Genomic DNA, 22522 nt, shown 5'->3' with positions numbered 1-22522 from the left:
GGCCCAAATGGGCAGCTAACAAGTGAGGAAAGAGGCAAAAAAGGACAAAGACTTAACACTCCTCTTCACTGAAGTCTTCCAAGCCAGAAACCATCCTCTCCACTCATTCTGTAACTTTAGAGATTGCAAAAACACAGGAGGGAAACACATAAAAATGTTGAAATGTTAACAGCGTTTATCTTCTGGCACGTGGGATTTTTAATCATGTTTTTTTTTTTATTTTTAAGTGAAAATGTAATACCTTTATAATCAGAACAAAGCATGTATATATTCAGAAAATATAAGTGGGTTTTTTAAATAAAAACCCTTCAAGAATTAATTTGTTGCTTATAAAATATTATCTATCAGGCAATTAACTTCTCAGAAATATGTTTTTGCATGGTATAACTTCATTTGAGGCCTTGTCCTCCATAATAATTCTCTTCTAATTTGTCAAGTTGCTAATAAAAATTGTATTACTTTTCACCAAAATGGATTCTGTTTTGATTAAAAGGTAATTATTGACTTAATACTAACAATAGGCCATTTGCCTTAAATACATTATTTCTAATCCTAACAGTAATCCAGCAGGATAGATTGTATTGTCTCCATTTTTTTAAATTTATTTATTTAAAACCAAGTCGTTTAACATATAGTGTAATAATAGTTTCAGGAGTAGAACCCAGTGATTCATCACTTCCATATAGTACCCAATACTTATCCCAGCAAGTGCCCTCCTTAATGCCCATCACCCATCTAGCCCATCTCCCACCCAACTCCCCTCCAGCAACCCTCAGTTTATTCTCTATATTTAAGAGGCTCTATGGTTTGCTTCCCTCTCTGTTTTTATCTTGTTTTTCCTTCCCTTTCCCTGTGTTCATCTGTTGTTTCTTAAATTCCACATATGAGTGAAATCATGTGATATTTTTCTTTCTCTGCCTGACTTATTTCACTTAGCATGATATGTTCTAGTTCTATCTGTGTTATTGCAAATGGCAAGATTTCATTCTTTTTGATTGCCAAGTAATATTCCATTGTGTGTGTGTGTGTATACATATATACATACGTGTATATACATATATATATAAGCTTATGAAAGAAATGGAATACATACACGTATGTATATATGTGTGTGTGTGTATATATATGTATATGTATATGTATATGTATACCTCATCTTCTTTATCCACTCATCTGTCAATGAACACTTGGGCTTTTTCCATACTTTGGCTATTGGTGATAGTGCTGCTATAAACATTGGGGTGCATGTGTCCCTTCAAATCAGCATTTTTATATCCTTTGGATAAATATAGTAGTGCAATTGCTGGGTGTAAGGGTAGTTCTGTTTTTAACTTTTTGAGGAATCTCCATACTATTTCTAGAGTGGGTGTACCAGTTTGCACTCCCACCGTTAGTGTAAAAGGGTTCCCCTTTCTCTGCATCCTCACCAACATCTCTTGTTTCCTGAGTTGTTCATTTTAGCCATTCTGACAGGTGTGAGGTGGTATCTCATTGTTGTTTTGATTTGTATTTTTCTGAGGATGAATGATGTTGAGCATCTTTTCATGTGTCTGTTAGCCATCTGGATGCCTTTTATGGAAAAGTATTATGTCTTCTGCCTACTTCTGCACTAGATAATTTGTTTTTTGGGTGTTGAGTTTGATAAATTCATTATAGACTTTGAATACTCACCCTTTATCCAATATATCCTTTGCAAATATCTTCTCCCATTCCATCGGTTCTTTTAGTTTTGTTGAATGTTTCCTTTGCTCTGTAGAAACTTTTTATCTTGATGATGTCCCAATAGTTCATTTTTGCCTTTGTTTCCATTGCCTCTGGAGACATGTCAAGTAAGAATTTGCTGCAGCCAAGGTCACAGAGGTTGCTGCCTGTGTTCTCTAGGATTTTGATGGTTTCCTGTCTCACATTTAGGTTTTTCATTCATTTTGACTTTATTTTTGTGCATGGTGTAAGAAAGTGGTCCAGTTTCATTCTTCTGCATGTTGGTGTCCAGTTCTCCCAGCACCATTTGCTAGAGAGAATATCTTTTTTCCATTGGATACTCTTTCCTACTTTGTTGAAGATTAGTTGGCCATACATTTGTGGGTCCATTTCTGGGTTCTCTATTCTGTTCCATTGATCTATGCATCTATTTTTATTGCCAGTACCATACTGTCTTGATGATTACAGCTTTGTAATATGGCTTTAAGTCCAGAATTGTGACGCCTCCAGCTTTGGTTTTCTTTTCCAACATTACTTTGGCTATTCAGGGTCTTTTCTGGTTCCATACAAATTTTAGAATTGTTTGTTCTAGCTCTGTGAAGAATACTGGTGTTATTTTGATATGGATTGAATTAAATGTGTAGATTGCTTTGGGTGGTGTTGACATTTTAACAATATTTGGTCTTCTAATCCATGAGCATGGAATGTTTTTCCATTTTTTGTGTCTTCCATTTCTTTCATAAGCTTTCTATAGTTTTCAGTATACGTATCTTTTACCTGATTGGTTAGGTTTATTCCTAGGTATCTTATTGTTTTTGGTGCAGTTGTAAATGGGATTGATTCCATGATTTCTCTCTGTGCTGCTTCATTATTGGTGTATAGAAATGCAACTGATTTCTATATGTTGGTTTTATATCCTGTGACTTTGCCGAATTAATGGATCAGTTCTAGCAGTTTTTTGGTGGAGTCTTTTGGGGTTTTCAATGCAGCGTATCATGTCATCTGCAAAGAGTAAAAGTTTGACTTCTTCCTTGCCAATTTGTGTTGCCTTTTATTTCTTTTTTGTCTGATTGCTGAGACTAGGACTTCCAGTGCCAAGTTGAACAACATGGTGAGAATGGACATCCCGGTCATGTTCCTGATCTTAAGGGGGAAAGCTCTCAGTTTTTACCCAATGAGGATGATATTAGCTGTGAGCCTTTCGTATATGGCCTTTATGATGTTGAGGTATGTTCCAAACCCTTTGGGATGCAGCAAAGGCAGTCCTAAGAGGAAAGTACACTGCAATTCAGGCCTATCTCAAGAAGCAAGAAAAGTCCCAAATATACAAGCTAACCCTACACCTAAAGGAGCTAGAAAAAGTGCAGCAAATAAAGCCTAAAGCCAGCAGAAGAAGGGAAATAGTAAAGATTAGGGCAGAAATAAATAGAAACAAGCAAAAAACCCAGTAGAACAGATAAATGAAACTAAATCAATGAAATTAAATAAACTAAATTTATTTGAAAGAATAAAAAAAATTGATAAACCCCTAACCAGACTTACCAAAAAGAAAAGAGAGAGGACCCAAATAGACAAAATCACGAATGAAAGAGGAGAGACCACAAACAACACAAACAATACAATCATAAGAGAAATACAAACAATCATAAGAGAATACTATGAAAAATTAAATGCCAACAAACTGGGCAATCTGTAAGAAATGGACAAATTCCTAGAAACATATAAACTACCAAAACTGAAACAGGAAGAAATAGAAAATTTCCACAGACCCATAGCCAGTAAAGAAATTGAATCAGTTGTTCAAAATCTCCCAACAAACAAGAATCCTGGGCCAAATGGTTTCCCGGGGGAATTCTACCAGCCATCTAAAGAAGATCAATACCTATTGTTCTCAAACTGATTCTATGAGGCCAGCATTACCTTTATTCCAAAACCAAAGACTCCACTAAAAAGGAGAATTATAGGCTAATATCCCTGATGAACCTGCATGCAAAAATTCTCAACAAGATACTAGCAAATCAAATTCAACATAATATAAAAAGAATTATTCACCATGATCAAATGGGATTCATTCCTGGGCTGTAGGGCTGGCTCAGTATCCGCAAATCAATCATGATACATCACATTAATAAAAGAAAGGATAAGAACCATATGATCCTCTCAATAGATGCAGAAAAGGCATTTGACAAAATACAGCATCCTTTCTTGTTAAGCCTTCAGAAAAGTAGAGATAGACGGATCATACCTCAACATCATAATGTCCCTGTTTTTAAATTGAGGAAATGGGCACTCAGAGTGGTCAAGTTTCCTGAGGTCCCACAACTAGTACACGGAGGAGCCAGTATTAGCACTCAAGTCTGTTTGATTCTAATCTCATGCTCGTCATGCTGTTTAAGAATTCCCAGATAACTTATATGTTCTTTCTCTGTCCTCTTTTATGTTTGTGTTAAAGAAAAGTTTCGGTTCACACACTGAACTTGCACAGAATTGGTACATAGGAATGGCTTAGTCATAATCCTTGATCTATGACACACTGTCATTGTTGAACCCTATATAGCTTTATTTGGTTGTTTAAAATAATACTTAATACAACTGAACACATTGCCCAGCCCACAACTAGAGTTTTACCAGTAACTTACCTCTGTGGTCCTCCCTATTCCACCCTCCCCCAAGAAGTAACCACTCTCCTATAATTTTGATACAGTAGTAATCTATAAACAAATCTTCAACAAAAAGTGAACTAATACACACACGATTTTAATAATACTATACATATACTATACAATAGTATACATATTGGCTTGCAATTTGCTTTTTTTTACACTTAATATTTCTTGGAGGTTTTCTCCACAAGATTCCCTAATGGAACCAAATTCTCTAAAGTTTATGGATGCATGAGGACAGTGTCTATAGGTAAATTATATTGTCTGCTTTGGTTCCACAACCATTAGGGGACCTTTGCCTTGAGATTCCTTGGTTTGAGCTAAATGTATGTGGTATCTGGAGGTAGTTCCTATGCCTCAGCATGTAGCAAAATCTTTTACATATTGCAGGACATATGTGCACACACTGCCCCCTACCACACACACACACACACACACACACACACACACACGCCTCAACAAATAACATTTGTTAAATAGTTAACATTTGTTATAATTGTGTCAAGTTCACTTCTCCGTTAGTTAAAGAAAATAATGTTGTTTGCATAGAAAAGTAATTATACTTTTTAAAAAATAGACCCAATACTTTATTTGAACACATACTTATAACAAAGAAATACTGTTTTTAAGTGGTAGTTATAAAATTTACTGAGATGTAACTTTCAGGCTGTGCACTTTTGCCCCTATTTATTGGCTGTTCATTGTATAAGTGTTTAATTTTCTGCTATTTAATTCAAGCCTCTAGAATCCCATTTTATCCCATTCCTAATATTTCCTTCCATGGCTCACTTATATTTTACTGGGAAGACTAAAGAGAGAAAGAATTATTTTCTTCCAGGTGTATAGGAGGTTCAATTCTAGAGCCACCATATTACCGTTTTGTGAATGTCAGCGTAGAGAGTATTGTGTAAAACTACAAAGGTAAATGCTTTCCTCCCTATGTGGGCTCCAGAAGAAAAGGTAAGCTATTGAACATGTTTCCCCCTTACAAGAAACTGTTTAAAAAACTACTTTGGGGGAACCTAGGTAGTTTAGTCAGTTGAGCAACCGACTCTTGATTTCAGCTCAGGTCATGATCCCAAGGTTGTGGGATCGAGCCCACATCAGGCTCCATGCTGAGCATGGAGCTTGCTTGAGATTCTCTCTCTCTCTCTCTCTCTCTCTCTCTCTCTCTCTCTCTCTCTCTCTCATCCACTGCCCCTTTCCCTCACTCATGCTCTCTCTCTCTCTAAAAAAAAATTAAATTAAAAAAATTAAATTAAAAATAATTTAATTAAGAAAATAATAAAACTGGGGCGCCTGGGTGGCGCAGTCGGTTAAGCGTCCGACTTCAGCCAGGTCACGATCTCGCGGTCCGTGAGTTCGAGCCCCGCATCGGGCTCTGGGCTGATGGCTCAGAGCCTGGAGCCTGTTTCCGATTCTGTGTCTCCCTCTCTCTCTGCCCCTCCCCCATTCATGCTCTGTCTCTCTCTGTCCCAAAAATAAATAAACGTTAAAAAAAAATTATAAAAAAAGAAAATAATAAAACTATTTGAAAACAAAGAGGAGATAAGTTTCTGACAGTAACCATGTTAACTTTTCCCCTGAAATTTGAAAGAAAAATAAAGGAAAAAGAGTGGTAATATCTCTACTTCTATCAAGGAGAGCATAGTAGCTGGAATGCACAACTAACTCTGATAACTTTTATTAGTGGCTGGTACTAACTATATGTTATAGTACCTTTCTGGTGATTCTAGATCAGTAATATGGAGCATAAAAAATATGTTTTCGTATTAAGGGGAGAGTGAGGTGGAAACCAGCCTTTCTTGGATACTTACCATGCACACATTAGTACTTCTCATTGCTTATGCCATCCTTGTAAAGTAACAGGCATTTTCCTCCTTTTTACAGGTGAGGAAATAGAGATGAGAAGAAGCATTCCACTAGTTAATGAAATTATCTGTTTATGCATTTGCCTCCCATATTAATCTGTACAGTCTCCACAGACAGGGGCCAGACACATTTGTCATTTTACTTTAGCTTTTTAATGGAGTGTCTGGCCCATAGTAGGTGTCCTGCGAAGTTTCTTGAATGTAGAAGGTAACTTGCCCTAGATCACATAGTGGAAGAATGGTAGAGGCAAAAGCCTGTGCTCTTTTCCACTGTATCACACTGTCTATTCCCTGTCACCTCAAGAATGGGTTAGGAAATGGTACTGGCGTTTGTGTTAATATCTCTTGAGTAGTTTTAAAGATTCCCAGGGTGCATTTAACTTATAAATCAATCTTTGTTTAATGCCTCTGAGTTTGGGGTAATTTCCCTCATGTGATTTGTGAACTACTTTCAGTAATAACCAGACTGTAATTATGTTGAGGCCAGCTGCTCAACTATGTTATTTACTCTGTGCCCATATTCTGTAATTTTGTGATCCTAAATTTGGATACCTCGTAGCATGCTGATCACATTTCCTAACGAATATACCCAGTGAGAACCAGGCAGTGTGCCACCGTGGAAAGACCATGGGCTTTGAAGTCAGACAGATGACAGTCTTCATTCCAGTTTTGCCATTTACCCCTCGTGTAATTTTGACCAAATTATTTAACCTGTCTGTGCCTGAGTTGTCTCATTTCTAAAAGGGAAGTGATTATTTCTACCTTATTGGGTGGTTTGAAAATTGAAGTTCAAATGAGAGAATATATAGAGTGCCTGGTGTTTGGCAAGCACTAGATAAATGGTGCTTCTACTTATTTATCTTGACAGTTTGGAATGATGATCTAAGTCTAGGAAGAGAAAGTTTCATTAGAATAAATGTCATCTAGGGGTGCCTGGGGTGGCTCAGTCAATTGGGGGTCTGAATTCAGCTCAGGTCATGATCTTGCAGTTCACGGGTTTGAGCCCCACATCGGGCTGTGTACTGACAGCTCAGAGCCTGGAGTCTGCTTGGGATTCTGTGTCTCCCTCTCTCTTTCTGCCCCTACCCCACTCGCACTCTGTCTCTCTCTGTCTCAAAAATAAACAAACATTAAAAAAAATTTTAAAGAATAAATGTAGTCTAGAACTTGGTAAGAAATACACAGAAATACAAAGTATAGCATATGGAAGATGGGGCTTATCAATAGCATGTGGAAAAGACCTAGGGAACCTCAGTTGACTCCCTGCTCAGTCTGAGTCCACAGTATTACGTGGCAGTCAAACAAGGTTTTAATGATAGCATCCAGATCCAGAGGGGGACAGCTCTTCTCCATACTGCTCTGGACTCTCCCTGAATTCTATATTTCATTTTTTGGGCATGGTTGTTTAAGAGACTCACCGATCAAGCAGAGTCTGTCCAAAGAGATAGAACCAGAGTGGTGAGAAATTGTGAGCCCATGCCTTATGAAAAGAGTAGACGGCTTGAGGAGATTTAGCCTGCAGTGTGTGTTAGAAAGTGGAGGTAGGGGAGTGGAGGCTGGAGTGACAAAATAAGTGTCCATTTCTTGAGGGTTACGTTTGACTTGTTCTGTATGGCCTGAGGGGTAAAATGATGACCAGTATAGAAGTATGGAGGAGATTGAGTTTAATAAGCCTTTCTCTCAAAGGATTAAAGGTATATAAAAATTAAACTGCCTTCCTTGGTGTTTGGTGATCATGCAAAGGCCAGATAAGTGTACTGCTAGGGGAGATTGGACTGTACTGTTTGGAGATTGGACTAAGCCCAAATGATCTTTAAGACCCCTCCAACCTTGATAGTTTTGTGATTTCATACACAAGCCAAGTATAGCTTATTTGTAATGGAGTATATAAAGAGTGATGATCAAACCCAGTCCTTGCTTCTGTAAAGCAGCTTACATTTTAATTAGAGGAGCAACACATATTTCAAAAGCTCTTAAAAGTATTAGGATGAAGTCATAATAAGAAAATGTCATAGGACTGATTATGATCAATTGCTAAGTGAATGTTGGAATTGAATTTTTTTCAAACTTTTCTGTCTTATAAAGCACCAGTCACTCTCAAAGAAACAAGTGCCCTGATCTCAGGGTGAAAAAAAGCCATATTTATATGTTTGTAGGCTATTATACTATCACTTATAATAAATGTCAAGGCCTGAACATTTTTAATAATTACTAAACTTCTTAAATAAACTTCCTAATGGGTAGATGATATGAATGAAAGTCCAGGTGCTACACTGAGATTTTAAGGTAAGAACTAAGGTGACTGAAGATTGCAATAGGATAAGGTTTTCCTTATAAAGTTTTTGAAGTTTTATTCCATAACAGACATTATGTCCAACAGGGCTAGGACAAGACAAAGCCAGTATTTGGTAAAATTGGATCATCTGCTTAGAGACAAAAGCTTTTATTCATATTATGAGAAACTGGTTTAGCACCTATGTAATCAGGGATATATATGGGAAATCTCTGTACCTTCCACTCAATTTTGCTGTGAACCTAAAACTGCTCTAAAAATTAAGGCTATTAAAAATTGGTCCACATTCGTATATATTTTAAATTAATGGAGACAAATTTAATCATTAAATTGAGTCTGATTTATGAAACTCTGAACTCATGGTAATTTCCAGGTAAGGTCACCATCAATAAACTGGGAAGACCATACTTACCACCATTCAGTTAGTCAGAACTCTTGACATCTTCAGCTAAATGTTATATGTGGTTTGTCAGCGGGGTTAGGACGGGGAGGGGATGGGAGGGTTATATCAGTAACATTAACACTCGTTTGGCGTGGACTCTAGACAAGCAAAGCTGGTGTTCATTCAGCACCCAATGTGTATGGCAGGTTTAACTCTACATTGAGATAGACACCTCCAGCTTTATAACTTGATGATGGGGGTGCTGGATGGCTCAGTCGGTTAAGCGTCCAACTCTTGGTTTCAGCTCAGGTCATGATCTCACGGTTCATGGGATCGAGCCTATGGGATCAAGCCCCATGGGGGGAGCTTGAGATTCTCTCTCTCCTCTCTCTCTCTGCCCCTCCCCAGCTTGTGTTGTGTCTGTCTCTCTCAAAATAAATAAATAAACTTAAAAAAATAGCTTGACGATTGATGATTTTCTAGCCATGAATGTCCTCCTACTAAGACCACCTGCTCACCAGTGCAACTTCTGACTATCATTTGGTTTCCCCTTTTGAGGTGCCTTTTGGGAACATCTGTAAGTTTTATTGTAGTATAAATATTCATCAGCAAATACTTGTATATCTGAAAATCTTTTATTTAAAAAAAATTTTTTTAATGTTTATTTCTTTGAGAGAGAGAGAGAGAGAGAGAAAGAGGGCAGGGGAGGGAGACACAGAATCCAAAGCAGGCTCCAGGCTCTGAGCTGTCAGCACAGAGCTGGATGTGGGGCTCGAACTCAGAGACCACGAGATCATGACCTGAGCCGAAGTCAGACGCTTAATGGACTGAGCCCCCCAGGCACCCAATCTGAAAATCTTTTTAAAACTTATTCTCAAATACTGACTAACACAGTTTGAAAATATTGAATGTCTCTTTCCTCATCAGTAAAATGGGGGAGTAAATTAATTCATCTCTAAAGAATTCCTTACTTTTTTTTTTTTTTAACGTTTATTTACTTTTGAGAGAGAGAGAGAGGCAGAGTGTGAGCAGGGGAGGGACAGAGAGAAAGAGGGAGACACAGAATCTGAAGCAAGCTCCAGGCTCTGAGCTGTCAGCACAGAGCCCAAAGCAGGGCTCAAACTCAGGAACTGTGAGATCATGACCTGAGCTGAAATCTGACACTCAACTGACTGAGCCATCCAGGCACGCCTAGAATTCCTTACTTTTAAAATTCTGTAGTTTTATAAAATTAGTTCAACCGTAAACAAAGTATTGGAATTATTTTGCCTGGATATAGTTGTAAATATTTAATGACTTCATACTACATTATTAAAATTGTTTAAAAATGATTTAAAGATAGATGTGTATAGTGTGATTCTATGTGTGTATATTTTAATTTAAATATATATATAAATCAGTATATACACATTTATAAATTAGATATAGCACTGTGTTGATTATTGGTTGGTTAGTACTGATTATCCCTGAGTAGTAAGATTACAGATGATTTTTGTTTTTTCTTCTTTTCCTCCAAAATTTCTACTTACCAGCTGAATTAATTTTATAATAGGAAATAACATACAACTCTAAAAATAAAAACTAGGGTGTGCGTTTTGTAAATTGTGTTAATGCAGCACTCGTTGAAACCTAACACGTTGAAGGAAGATCCAACAAGGGACCTGAAACAGCTTCTCCAAGAGTTGAGAAGTGTGATCAACGAGGAGCCAGCTGTGCCTCTGGGCAAGCCCGAAGAAGAAGGGAGAACACCATCCCTGGGAGCGTCCTATGTGGCTGTGTAAGACCGGGTGTGCTGCAGAGTGGGCAAGCTGCTGTCACCAGCGGTTTGCCATTAGTTGCCTACATGATACTCTGTGGGAGGTTGATGTTTAAACAACTTTGAAGAATATCTGACGTTACCAGGGGAAACAGTATGAAAGTGGAGAAGCTAAGCAAAAGTAAAACAACTTGATATCAAGAGTAAATAACGCCGTTATTCTGTTCATAAGCTGTCAAAGCAAGGTGTTACCCAAAGTTACAGTCATATAATAATGTATAGTTCCCAACAGATTTCACATCTAAGATCGCTTTTTAAATCTTTCTTTAATTTTTATATTGAGGGAGAGAGAGCACGCATTTAAAAATACATGGAATCTGGAAATTGTTCTTTGTATAATTAACTGAGACTTATATTTATCTATACAGAGATGATAGAGTAAGAGATTGCATTACTGAATCTCTCTCACTCGAGAGAGAGTGGGGAAGGGGCAGAGAGAGGAGACAGAGAATCCCAAGCAGGCTCTACACTGTCCATACGGAGCCCGACGCGGGGCTCGAACCCACGAACCATGAGATCATGACCTGAGTCAAAATCAAGAGTCAGATGCTTAACCTACTGAGCCACCCAAGTACCCCTCACATCCATAGTCTTATTTGATTATCACAACTGTTTGAGCTAAGACAGAGCAGGATTTATTTATCCCATTTTACAGATGAGATAAACATAAGTTTCAAAATTTTGACTTGCCTGCAGCCACACAATTTCAATGGTGGAGCTAAACTAGAACCTTGAAAACTACATGACTCTCAAGGTATAATCTAATAGGAAAGTCCTTGGTTCTCATTTGACAGATGAGTAAATTTAGTCGTAGACTGAGTTGCCTTCTCCTATAAAGCAAAGAAGCAAAGCCAAAAGTGAAAGTTAGACCCCCTGGCTCCCCACCAATCAGTCCACAAAGATTACCATGATCTCCCTGATGAGATGATTTCATCACTTTAGCCATTAATTATGGGCTTGAACTATTTTGGACTATATTGAACATGAATATATTTGGTACCTGCCTTTAAAGAATGTATGTTAATTTGCTATAGTCTTACAAATAACCTTGTCACCAAAGCCTAAACTCAGCCGAAAGCTTTTGGGAGTCCATGGAACAGAAAATATTTCTGAGTTGAACTCCAGGGACAGCCTTCTGCAAAATTTGCTTGGAGGCCTAAGATCTACTTTTTACACTTTAAAGAAGAGTTAAATACATGGGAGCAGTTGATTATTCTAAAAATAGATGGAATCAGGAAATTGTTCTTTGTATAATTCACTGAAAGTTATATTTATCTGTACAGAGATGATAGAGTAAGAGATTGCATTACTGAATCAAGCCTGAGATCAGAGATATGCCAGAGGTAAGAAGAATCTGAGATTCTGAATCTAATTAATTGTCTAAGAATTTTTTATGTTTCCAGGTAATTTGGGAAGTCTGGACAGTTTACATGGGAATTTAGGGGCATTTGGGGTTCATTGAAGGAAAGCTGTTTAACATTGTTTAACTGAAACTAAAGTGGATTTCAGTGCAATGTACTTTCTCAAAATCAATACGATTTTTTTTTTGCTTATTTTAAATTTTGCTACTGTTTACCCATATTAAGATATTTATAGGTATGCCATACCAAAAATGGAAGATTTTTCTACATTTACACTCATTTACAATGGCTTACATAACTTTTGAGAGGAAGGTAGTCCAGAAGGAGATGCTAACAATCTCAGTACAGGATTATAAGAACCTCATGGAAAACAATCCTATTTTCCTCAGTAATTGGATAGCTGAATTTTTAAATGAAATCCTAAAAAGAGCGTAAAGAAATTAAATCCATAACCCCTTGACAGAGACAACTTCTGAGAACTGACTTTAACCAAAAAGGAAAAAAGGCTAATGTTAATTTGTTAATTCAGGTAAAACACAGAGGCCATTGCCCGCAGGTTTTCATGAGCTCCTCACTGCCTGCTGATTAGGTACCTGGTTCCTTAGTCTGAGGTTGAAGGAGGTCCCTAACTTGTCACCAGCCCGGTTACTCCCGTAGTGTGCTCTAACCGAAACAGACTACTGGGTCCAAGAGGAGTTCACTCCTTTTCTTCTCCAAGCTTTTCTTCACACTGTTTCTCCACCTGGAAGAGCCATTAGCCCTAGTCTCACCTTTGAATCAGCGTTGGTGTAAAAGCAATGTTCAAACAATGTTGTTTTATCATTAAGTAAAAATAACACCGTGTAGTCTTTCATTTCTCCCATCCTTCTGCCAACAGAAGCAACAACTCATTAAGGGACTCCACTGAAGGTAGCAAATCCAGTGAAACTCTTAGCAGGTAAGAAATGACCTTAGCAATGCCTGAATGTCCTAATGTCCTCATTACTACTGTTTATTCATTAATTCAGCAGATTGTTAACTGTCCGTGAAGTGTCATACTCCACACTGGGTCCTTAAATGTAACAGTGGCAAGACAGACAAACGTGGGCTTACAATGATAAGATCTGTTTATTGACTGACTGCATGGAAAAAAAAAACTTACTTTTATCTTTTCTATTTTCACCACCTAAAAAAAAAAATAAGAGTAATCAGAGCCTTTTTTATATCCTCAGAATAAGAAAAAGAATTCTGTTCAAATTCAGTTAGGCAGAGGCTTATTCATTGCTGTATCTTCAGTGTCAGCCATATTGCCTGACACACAGTAGCCTTTCAGTAAAGTTTTGTGTAATGAGTGAATTAAGGCAGTATTAAAAATATTTTCTTACTGTCCCTACTGCTTGACCAACAATGAACTTTTTAAGTATATCTTTATCAAAACAAATTTTGATTTTCTTCTCACCTATGTATGTGACACTACGTAACACCTATTAACAATATTTTTATTTTTACATTTTTTATTTTTTATTTTACATATTTTTATTTTTACATTTTCTGGATGCCATAGATATTTCATTTAGTCTGTATAGCCTAATTTTTTTTTAATGTTTATTTATTTTTGAGAGAGAGCATGAGCAGGGGAGGAGCAGAGAGAGAGGAAGACACAGAATCCGAAGCACAGTCTATCTAACCTGATCTTATATCCATATGTGGGTTAGAAATGAAGACTCACATTGTTTAAGCAGCTTGCCAGGGTCATACAGCTTGTAAACAGTGGAGCCAGATTTGAACTCAGGTCTAGCTGGCTCCTGAGCTCAGGTGTGTGACCACCTCCGTGTTCGGCCTCTGTGTACCTGCACTGAGCTCCTGGGAAAGGGCCCTGTGCTAAGCACAGGGCACAGAAGGGCTGCTCCCCTGAGATGCGTCAAGCTCTGCTATAGTTTTTCCATGACCAGAAAAGTCTATTTCCTTCAGCAATGATGTGTTCGTGAAGAGACAGATTGGAGAGGAAAAGATGGGACCTAGCCCCTACCTGTGTTCGAATATTTAATAGAAGAAGAAGAGGTTTTCAGATATTTAATAGAAGTTCTGAAAAGCATGAAACATACTAGAAAATTAAAAATGCATTTGAATGCTCTATACTGTACTTCAGCACACTGGCCATTTTGGAAACTCACAAACAAAGAATACCACAGTTGCTGTTTTACTACAACATTTCACTGTTACTGCAGCACCTTTGCTTGACTCGGCATCTTACAGCAATGTTTCTTCATTTAGAAACTTCTGCAACCTTTTAAGCTAAATCAATATGGTCCATATACCCAAAACAGAATAAAAAAATTAAAGAAACGAACAACTCTGGTGTGTGGATTTGTGCTCGAATTATTCTGAGAGCCACATTTCTCAGAAGTTTGTGGACAATTGACTTTTCTTATTTTGTTATATTATTATAACTTAATGAGCAACATTATGCCCTAAGGAGGGTTCCCAATAGAGGCTTCAAAACATCCAGCTCCTTTTTACACATCTCCCTGTGGATGTTTCAGGAGATGAAACATAATGACCTGAAGATCACAGTGACCAAAATAAAACAAAGGCGGTCATTCCACAAAACCATTCCAGCTCATCTTGTTTCTGTAAATGGCCCCCTGCTTTCCAGGGCACCTCTGCTTAACCCTAACGTTCTCTTTGATTCTTCTTTCTTCTTTGTCGCGTTTCTCTAGTCACCAAATCTTATTAATTTTGCCTCTAAAACAGTTCTCAAATCCATTTTCTTCTTTGTACATCCTCTGGAACGGCCTGTGTTAATCTCCTATGTCTGCTGTAACAAAATTAGTTGCTTAAAATGACACAAATTGATCTCTCTTACATTTCCAAGGAGGCCCGAAGTCCCAAATCAGTTCCACCAGGTGGAGTCAGGATGTTGGCAGGTCCACACTCCCTCCAGAAGCCCTTGGGGTTAATCCATTTCCTTACTTTTTTCCAGCTTCTAGAGCTTGGTTCCTTGCACTCTGGCTTGTGGCTTCTCTGTTCATCTTCAGATAGCAGCAGAGCATAGCATCTTCAAACCTCTCTGCTGAGATTGCCACATCGTCTTCTCTCTTTCACATGAAATCCCCCCTGCCTCCTTTTTACAGACCTTTGGGATGGCAGTTAGCCCCCCTCCTAAGAAACCCAAAATAATCTCTCCATCTCAGGATCTTTGATTTCATCAAATCACATCACATAAGGCAACACTCATAGCAGATATTTTTGGTAGCCGTTATACAGCCTGCCACACTGCTCTAGGCCTTTTTACCTTTCTTATAGACTATTGCAGTGGTCTTGACAGCGTTGAGTGTGGGTATTTTTAAACTCCAGTCTCATAAACATTCCAGTCACTTCTACATATTAATTTCAAATTGATCTGCCTGAAGCACACCTCAGAGTATGACCTTCCCCAAGCCCCAGAACCTTCAAAGGCTCCCCCACTGCCTCCTGCAGCAAAAACACTCTTTGCCCTGATAATTAAGACTATCCATGGCTTCCCTTTCTAGGGCTCTTCTCCTAATAGAGCTATCCTCAAACTTTTTGGTCTCAGGACCCCTTTTAGTCACAAATATTGACGATTCCTGAGAACTTTTGTTTATTGCTATTCTAAGTATTGGAAAATAAGTTTTCATATTAGCATTTTAAAAATAGAAAACATTTTGATATACCTTGAGAAACAACAGTGTGTATCACATGTTCACCTAATAGCATTTTATTATGAAAAATAACTTTTTCAAACAAATTGTTGAGAAGGCATTCTTTTACATTTAACATGTGACTTCACAGAAGATAGCTGATTCTCATATCTGCAGCAGCATTTAATCTGTTGTGGTATCAGATCTTGTGGGTCCTCTGGGAAACTCCACTGCTCATTTGCGAGAGACCGAGAGTTCAAAGCAGATGCTGATGTTAGTGTCATAATTAAGACAGTGTGGGCATCACACACCCCCTGCAAGGGAACCACTGCCATAGTATCCTCGTGCCGTCACCCAAACCACAGAGAACAGTGTGGTTTATTTCAACCTGTTGATTTAAGTAAGTCTAATAGTTTTGTAAAGTGATACGACTATTGCTAAGAGAGGTTCCTTTTTTTTGTCTTTTTTTTTTTCATTTTAAAATAAGTTATAAAGATTGTGCCTCTTAGAATCTATGAGAGAAATACTTCGGGTTTATAGCTATTATAAAAATGAATTTTCTAACCAATATTATTATATTTTCATTCTGCAAAATGTTCATGGGCCCTGAACGATTAACAATAATGCAACTTGGGATCTCCCTGATACTTTTTGATTTCTGCAATTTAGGGTCATAACTGCCATCTTTAGCTTGTATTTTAGTCTGTCACTTTTGTGTGCATTAGCTTGCTTCTGTCCATAAATCTTAGTCCTGTATTTGTGAATTGGAATGTCTGCATGACCATTCTTATGCTTCCAGAGAGCCGGTCACATTACATACAGGAGACCTAGAAGATCCATCTAGTTGTTTTACATTCCCATCTACAGGTGAGTGAAAAGTACACAAGACAGGCCTGCTTCAAACTCTGCAGTGGCTTCCCATTTCCATGCGAGTGGAAGCCAGGTGTGACAGCAGCCTGTAAGTCCGCATTAACTCTCTAGGCTTATTTCCTCCTACTCCCCCCCTCATTCACTCTGTGTCATCTACCCTTGAATTGCTCCTTGAACATCCCAGGCAGCTTCTGTACTAAGGCCTTTACACCACTGTTCCTTACACATTGCTAACCCTTCACCTCCTTTAAAGGCTCTGCTCAGATGTCACTTACCCAATGAAACTACTCTCATGACCTTCCGCCAGAATTGTAACTCTCCCATACTCCCAATCACCCTTTTTTGTTTTTTTTTTTAATTACACTTAGTATCTTTTAATATGTGACTTACTAATTTATGTTGTTCATAAAGGTGACTCTGTCGCCTCCTGTTAGACAAAAGCCGCACAAGGGCAAGTATCGTTTGGTTTCCTGATATATCCCAGGCACATAGCAGGTGCTCAATAAATACTTATTGAACAGATGAAAAGAAAAAGAGAAGAATTGAGACAGATGGTTCTTTTTATAATTTCCAAAGACATAATGCTATCTGTTAAACAAGGGAGTCAAGGAAGAGATTGAAAGATAACAGAATCTGTTGAAAAGCAAAATGGCATAACAGACTAGAAATGGAAGAGAAAATAAAAACACTACAGGGGGAAGAAAGCCTTAGGTAAAACATAAATGGGATAGGCATGACTGAAATCACAGGGACTTGATGGACCTTCTGTGGGGAAATTACACAAAAAGAGTTTTTAAAACTAAGACAAAAATAATTACAGAGAATATGTTATGGGGAGCCTGGGTGGCTCGTTGGTTGAGCATCCAACTTTGGCTCAGGTCATGATCTCAGAGCTCATGGGTTCAAGCCCCACATTGGGCTCTGTGCTGACAGCTCAGAGCCTGGGGCCTGCTTCAGATTCTGTCTTCGTCTGTCTCAGCCCCTCCCCTGCTTGCACACTGTCTCTCTCTCCTTCTTACTCTCTCTCTCTCAAACATAAATAAACATTTAGAAAATTTTTAAAAAAGATTTGGAAGGTGTAATTGGTCTTCCTATAGAAGAGACTAAAATGAATAGGAAAGAATGAAGCTGTGAAAATGATGGTTATTCAACAAAGGCTTAGCTGTAAATCTGGACAGTAATATAATATTACAGAAATAATGTAAATAAGGAAAGTTGAGGTATGAGGTGAAAGAGATAGGAGAAAGATAAATCTCCATATTTTCTTGTTTTTTATGGAAGATTGTCAGTATATATCTAAAAAAACAAAACAGTTTTAATAAAATAGATGCAAATTCTTAATTTTTGAATAATCTTCAACTTGTGAGAAATCTTTTAAGAACTATATTTTGAAGAAAAGGACCATTTATTTGAAGTTAATGCTTTGAGGTTTACTTCACTTACATGTTTTACTGTTGTTTTAATAATTACCCAAGAGAATACAACATGTATTCTTGCCTTGTTAGATTAATATGAATGAGACCTTTACTTTTTTCTTGCATTGTGAGTACTTTAGAACATGTTAATTCCACTCACTATTCTTTCAAATTATATAACACTTGTTGTCACATGTATATTTTAATTATAAAGGTAAACATCACAATGGATAATTTGCATTGTTTTATACAGTTAATATCCATTTAGATATACCCATGTGTTTATACTTTACTTTCTCTCTGGTGTCATTTTACTCTCAATGCCTTTGATTTTTCCTTTAAGGTAAGTCTGCTGGTGATATATTCTCTCAGTTTCTGTTTTTCTGCAGTTGTCTTTATTTCATCATCATTTTTGAAGAATATTTTTGTTGAGTTTAGAATTTTAGGACATTTTTCTTTCACTTTGAAAATATTCCATGGTTTTCTGGTTTCCATTGTGTCTATGAGAAGTCAGCTCTGAATTTAATTGTTGAGCATTTAAGTGTAATCTTTTTTGCCCTTTTGGCAACTTTAGGATTGTTTTTGTCTTTGATTTGTTTTTTTGAGGTTTTTGGGGGTTTTTTTCTTTTTCTTTTTTAGCAGTTGTTATTGGTATGTTCAGGTATGGTTTTCTTTATGTAAGAAGTACCTGTTTGGGGTTTGGAATAATGCTGCTTAAATCTGTGGTTGTCTGTGCCTCCACTATCCAGATCTTGTGGGTCTATACCTATTACTTGTATATATGATTTTTTCTCTTGGTTTTCTGCCATATCGTTTTGTCTCCTTCTATGCCTGTTTGTTTTTATTCTATGAAAGACATCTGTGAAAAATTGTTCAAATGGTTGGAAGCAAAGAATGAGGTTACCTTCCTCCAGATAGCATTCATGCTTGCTTCTGGTAGACAACTAAGAACACCACAATCCCAGATCAATTTAATCCAATCGGGAATTAAGATAATTTGAAGCTAGATCTCAAGATCCCCAAGGGTAGGTCTTGTTCCTGTTCATCCTTATTTCTAAGACAGCCCTTTGCAGTTCTAACCCAAAGCCTTGGGTATTTATCGGAACATCCCCTTACCCCCATCATTGGGAATATTTTCTCATAAAAGTTTGACTTTTTGAGAAGTGCAGTATACTATTTTTAACTAATTCTGTCCTTTTGCTTCTGTTCTTGCAAAATTTTAGCAAGTCCATCTGTGAAAAATTCAGCTTCTCGTTCATTCCATTCTTCTCCTAAGAAGTCTCCAGTTCACTCACTCCTAACTAGTTCGGTTGAAGATTCAGTAGGTTCCACATCACCGTATAGATCCACGAAACCCGTTCTTTCACCTGATTCTGTTAAAGGTAAGAATGATCTGATGTCATTGATGAGCTTAATTGGTTTCCTCCTCTGGTGAATTCTTTTCCATAATCAGAATTAATAAGATCTTATATGGTGTTCTTATATGCAAACTCTAACTGATGCTGTGTAACTTAAGTGAGTCTTATTTAAATAAAACAGCTATAGCATGCATGCACACACTCTCTTCTTAATAAATATGCATAGATATTGTATGTGAATATTTTCTCTATTACTCTGACATGAATAATGAACTTCCCCCCCCCCCTGCATTTTATTATAAGATTTTGGTCTTTTTTTTTTTAATGTTGTGGCTTTTCTTTCTTATTTACATTCTCTCAAATCATGACTCTCTTCAGTCTCTGCCTTTGTAAGTGCAAGTATTTATCATACAAATTTGTCAGATGTCCTCATTTCTTAAATGTTAAGTTCATTTGTTATTTGCTAAAACAGATAAGGAAAATGGTTTTATTTAGATTAAGCGCATGATAAATAAGTGGACATTGTGTGTGTGTGTGTGTGTGTGTGTGTGTGTATACTGACTTGAACTTGAAATGTTTTTACCATATATTGACAGCAATGCAAACAACCCCATGCTCTCTGGCATCAGTCCCTTTGATAAGGGATAAACTAGGCAAATTGTTGCATCACTGTTAAGTCAGCTCTCAGCCTTTAGAAATTCTATGCCTCATACATTTCTAGATCCCCCCCAAATCTGAAAACGACAACATAATGACAGATTTTAGTACATTTTAACATCTTTTTTCTGTATTTTGTCCTCCATCCTCTCTTACATTTCTGAGTTATTCCTTGGTGTCTTTAAAAATACTAAATACTAAATAAAAATACTTTTTAAAAAGGGCAAATTCTTGAGCTATTAGAGCTGTGACTATTGTAGAAGTAGAACAGTACTTCTGGTCACCGCATTATTAATTTGTGATTACATAATAGCATGGAATTTCCTTTTTTTTTTCTATTGTCAGATCCTAATCAAACATCATGTATTTTATATTATCCATGTGAAAAATATCTCTCTGAGGAAGTGGTTTTCATCCTCTTGAACTAAAATAATTCTTAGATGATTGCCTCTAATACTAATATCTGTTACTGAGGGGCGCCTGGGTGGCGCAGTCGGTTAAGCGTCCGACTTCAGCCAGGTCACGATCTCGCGGTCCGTGAGTTCGAGCCCCGCGTAGGGCTCTGGGCTGATGGCTCAGAGCCTGGAGCCTGTTTCCGATTCTGTGTCTCCCTCTCTCTCTGCCCCTCCCCCGTTCATGCTCTGTCTCTCTCTGTCCCAAAAAATAAATAAAACGTTGAAAAAAAAAATTTAAAAAAATAAAAAAAAAAATATCTGTTACTGAAAAGAGTGGGTTTTTTTGATAGGAAAATGAGCCACCAAAAAATATTTTCAAGATTATACAGCAAGTCAGGGACTAAGATCAAAGTTAGAATTTCAGGGTTGCCAATCAACTATCTTTTAGAGATCAGCAAAACGTAGCATACTTAGTAGATCAGCAAAACGTAGCATACTTACGGGCTTCCAACCCCTCTTCACTTGCTCCTCCCACATGTATTCCAGGCTCACTGTGGCCATGTCAGGATCCAGACTCCCTGTCCCACCATGTAAAACTGTCCTCATTCAGGTGACAGCCACTAAAATGGGCACTTGGTCTCACACACATTCAAAACTGTTGACAGTGTCGGTATTAAGTCTTGCTCTTCCAAATCCTAAATTAACGTATCTACACAGGTTTGGTATGAAAAGCTGTCATTTAGAATGAATGTATCATTAAATTTAAGGTATTCCTCTCGCTCATCCCATTTAATGCTATGTAGTTAAATAATAATAAGCCAGATTGTTTTGAAACAAATTCAAATAAGCTAGTGTTGGAATATTTAGATAAAACACTTTTTAATTTGTATAGTGTTTTAAAGTTTCCATTATTTTAAAAGAAAGGTTGTTTAACTTGTAATTGGAAGATTTCTAAAAAGAAATACTGAATAGACTTTTAATATCACATCTAAGCAATTTTCTAATAGCTTCACAGTCTCAGCCAATAGAAACAACAGGAAAAACATGTCGGAAGCTTCAGAACAGACTGGAAAGCTTGCAAACTCTGGTAGAAGATTTACAGATGAAGAACCAAGGTACAGTGTACATTTCGGAGAGATCTTCCTTGCTCAAAAGAGTACTCTCACCTTCCCTTCAGGTTAAGCCTGTTGTCTATAGACCCGCAGAAGAGGATATTGAATAAGCAATTCAGAAACATCAAGTCAAAACATGAAGGTCTTAACCATGACTAACCCCCAGATTAATTGTGTGATCTCAGGCATGTCACTTTAGCCCTGCTCTACTCCGTCATCTAATAGGGATGGTAATACTGCTGACCAACCCTCCGTAGGACACATTTTGAGCAGTTTTTCACACGACACTTTCCCACACATTATCTTTCTTATCCCTGTTAGGTCTGCACATAAGCATTTGTATGACGGTAGCCAGGATAAGATTGTAGTTGATAGCTGGAAGACAAAATAACCATATTTCACCTTACACGGAATTTAAATTAGCATAGGCTAGAAGAGACTATGCCACCCAGTGAATCACTAACTAAAAAGATAAACGCACTAAAGCTGTTTGAATGAGAAACTGTCATACTCTGCAGATGGTAGGTAAATTTGGGGGCATAAGTTCTAAGTGGTTGTTCCTGTGGATGTGGGAAGCCCATCATGTTTTATGCTTTTCTGGTATAAATTCACGAATCCAGGAGTCTGTCAGAGAGAAATAATTTTGGAGTATACTTGTTAATTCTTAGCCCATCTTTCTATCTCTAGAGAATATAAGCTGCTAGATGAAGGATAGTAAATATTTTTCTAAGAACAATTCCTTATAAAGAAAATTTAACCTTATCAATAATAATAGTTGCTATTAATATTTCTTGAACACTTACCAGCTGTGTGGCAGGCCCCGTATTCAGTGTTTGATTATTTATGTTTTCTTCATGTGAGCCTCACAATACTGGGAGGTGGGTAGTGATATCAGGTCATTTGAAAATGAGGAAACTGATGATCAGATTACAATCAGTAAATCGTTAAGTCACACAACGAGTAGTATATCTGGGACTTGATCTCTGC

At 37.4% G+C, this 22522-nt stretch overlaps 1 protein-coding gene across 1 annotated transcript in view; it reads left to right on the top strand.

The window, feature by feature from the left end:
- CCDC158 (coiled-coil domain containing 158) overlaps window positions 1-22522 on the top strand; it is a 104027-nt gene that overhangs the window by 80084 nt on the left and 1421 nt on the right. The window contains exons 18-23 of the mRNA XM_047091594.1: window positions 10527-10687; window positions 12010-12069; window positions 12965-13024; window positions 16528-16595; window positions 19237-19395; window positions 21431-21538. Of these exons, the coding sequence (XP_046947550.1) occupies window positions 10527-10687; window positions 12010-12069; window positions 12965-13024; window positions 16528-16595; window positions 19237-19395; window positions 21431-21538 (616 nt within the window). The remainder of the gene's footprint in view (window positions 1-10526; window positions 10688-12009; window positions 12070-12964; window positions 13025-16527; window positions 16596-19236; window positions 19396-21430; window positions 21539-22522) is intronic.

This window comes from Lynx rufus, unplaced genomic scaffold (assembly GCF_022079265.1).
Source record: "Lynx rufus isolate CCGP_SWC_20201006 ecotype Redwood Valley unplaced genomic scaffold, mLynRuf1.p SCAF_3, whole genome shotgun sequence".
Taxonomy (NCBI): Eukaryota; Metazoa; Chordata; class Mammalia; order Carnivora; family Felidae; genus Lynx; species Lynx rufus.
The sequence above is the reverse complement of the archived record's forward strand: the minus strand, read 5'-3'. Positions and strand labels throughout refer to the sequence as shown.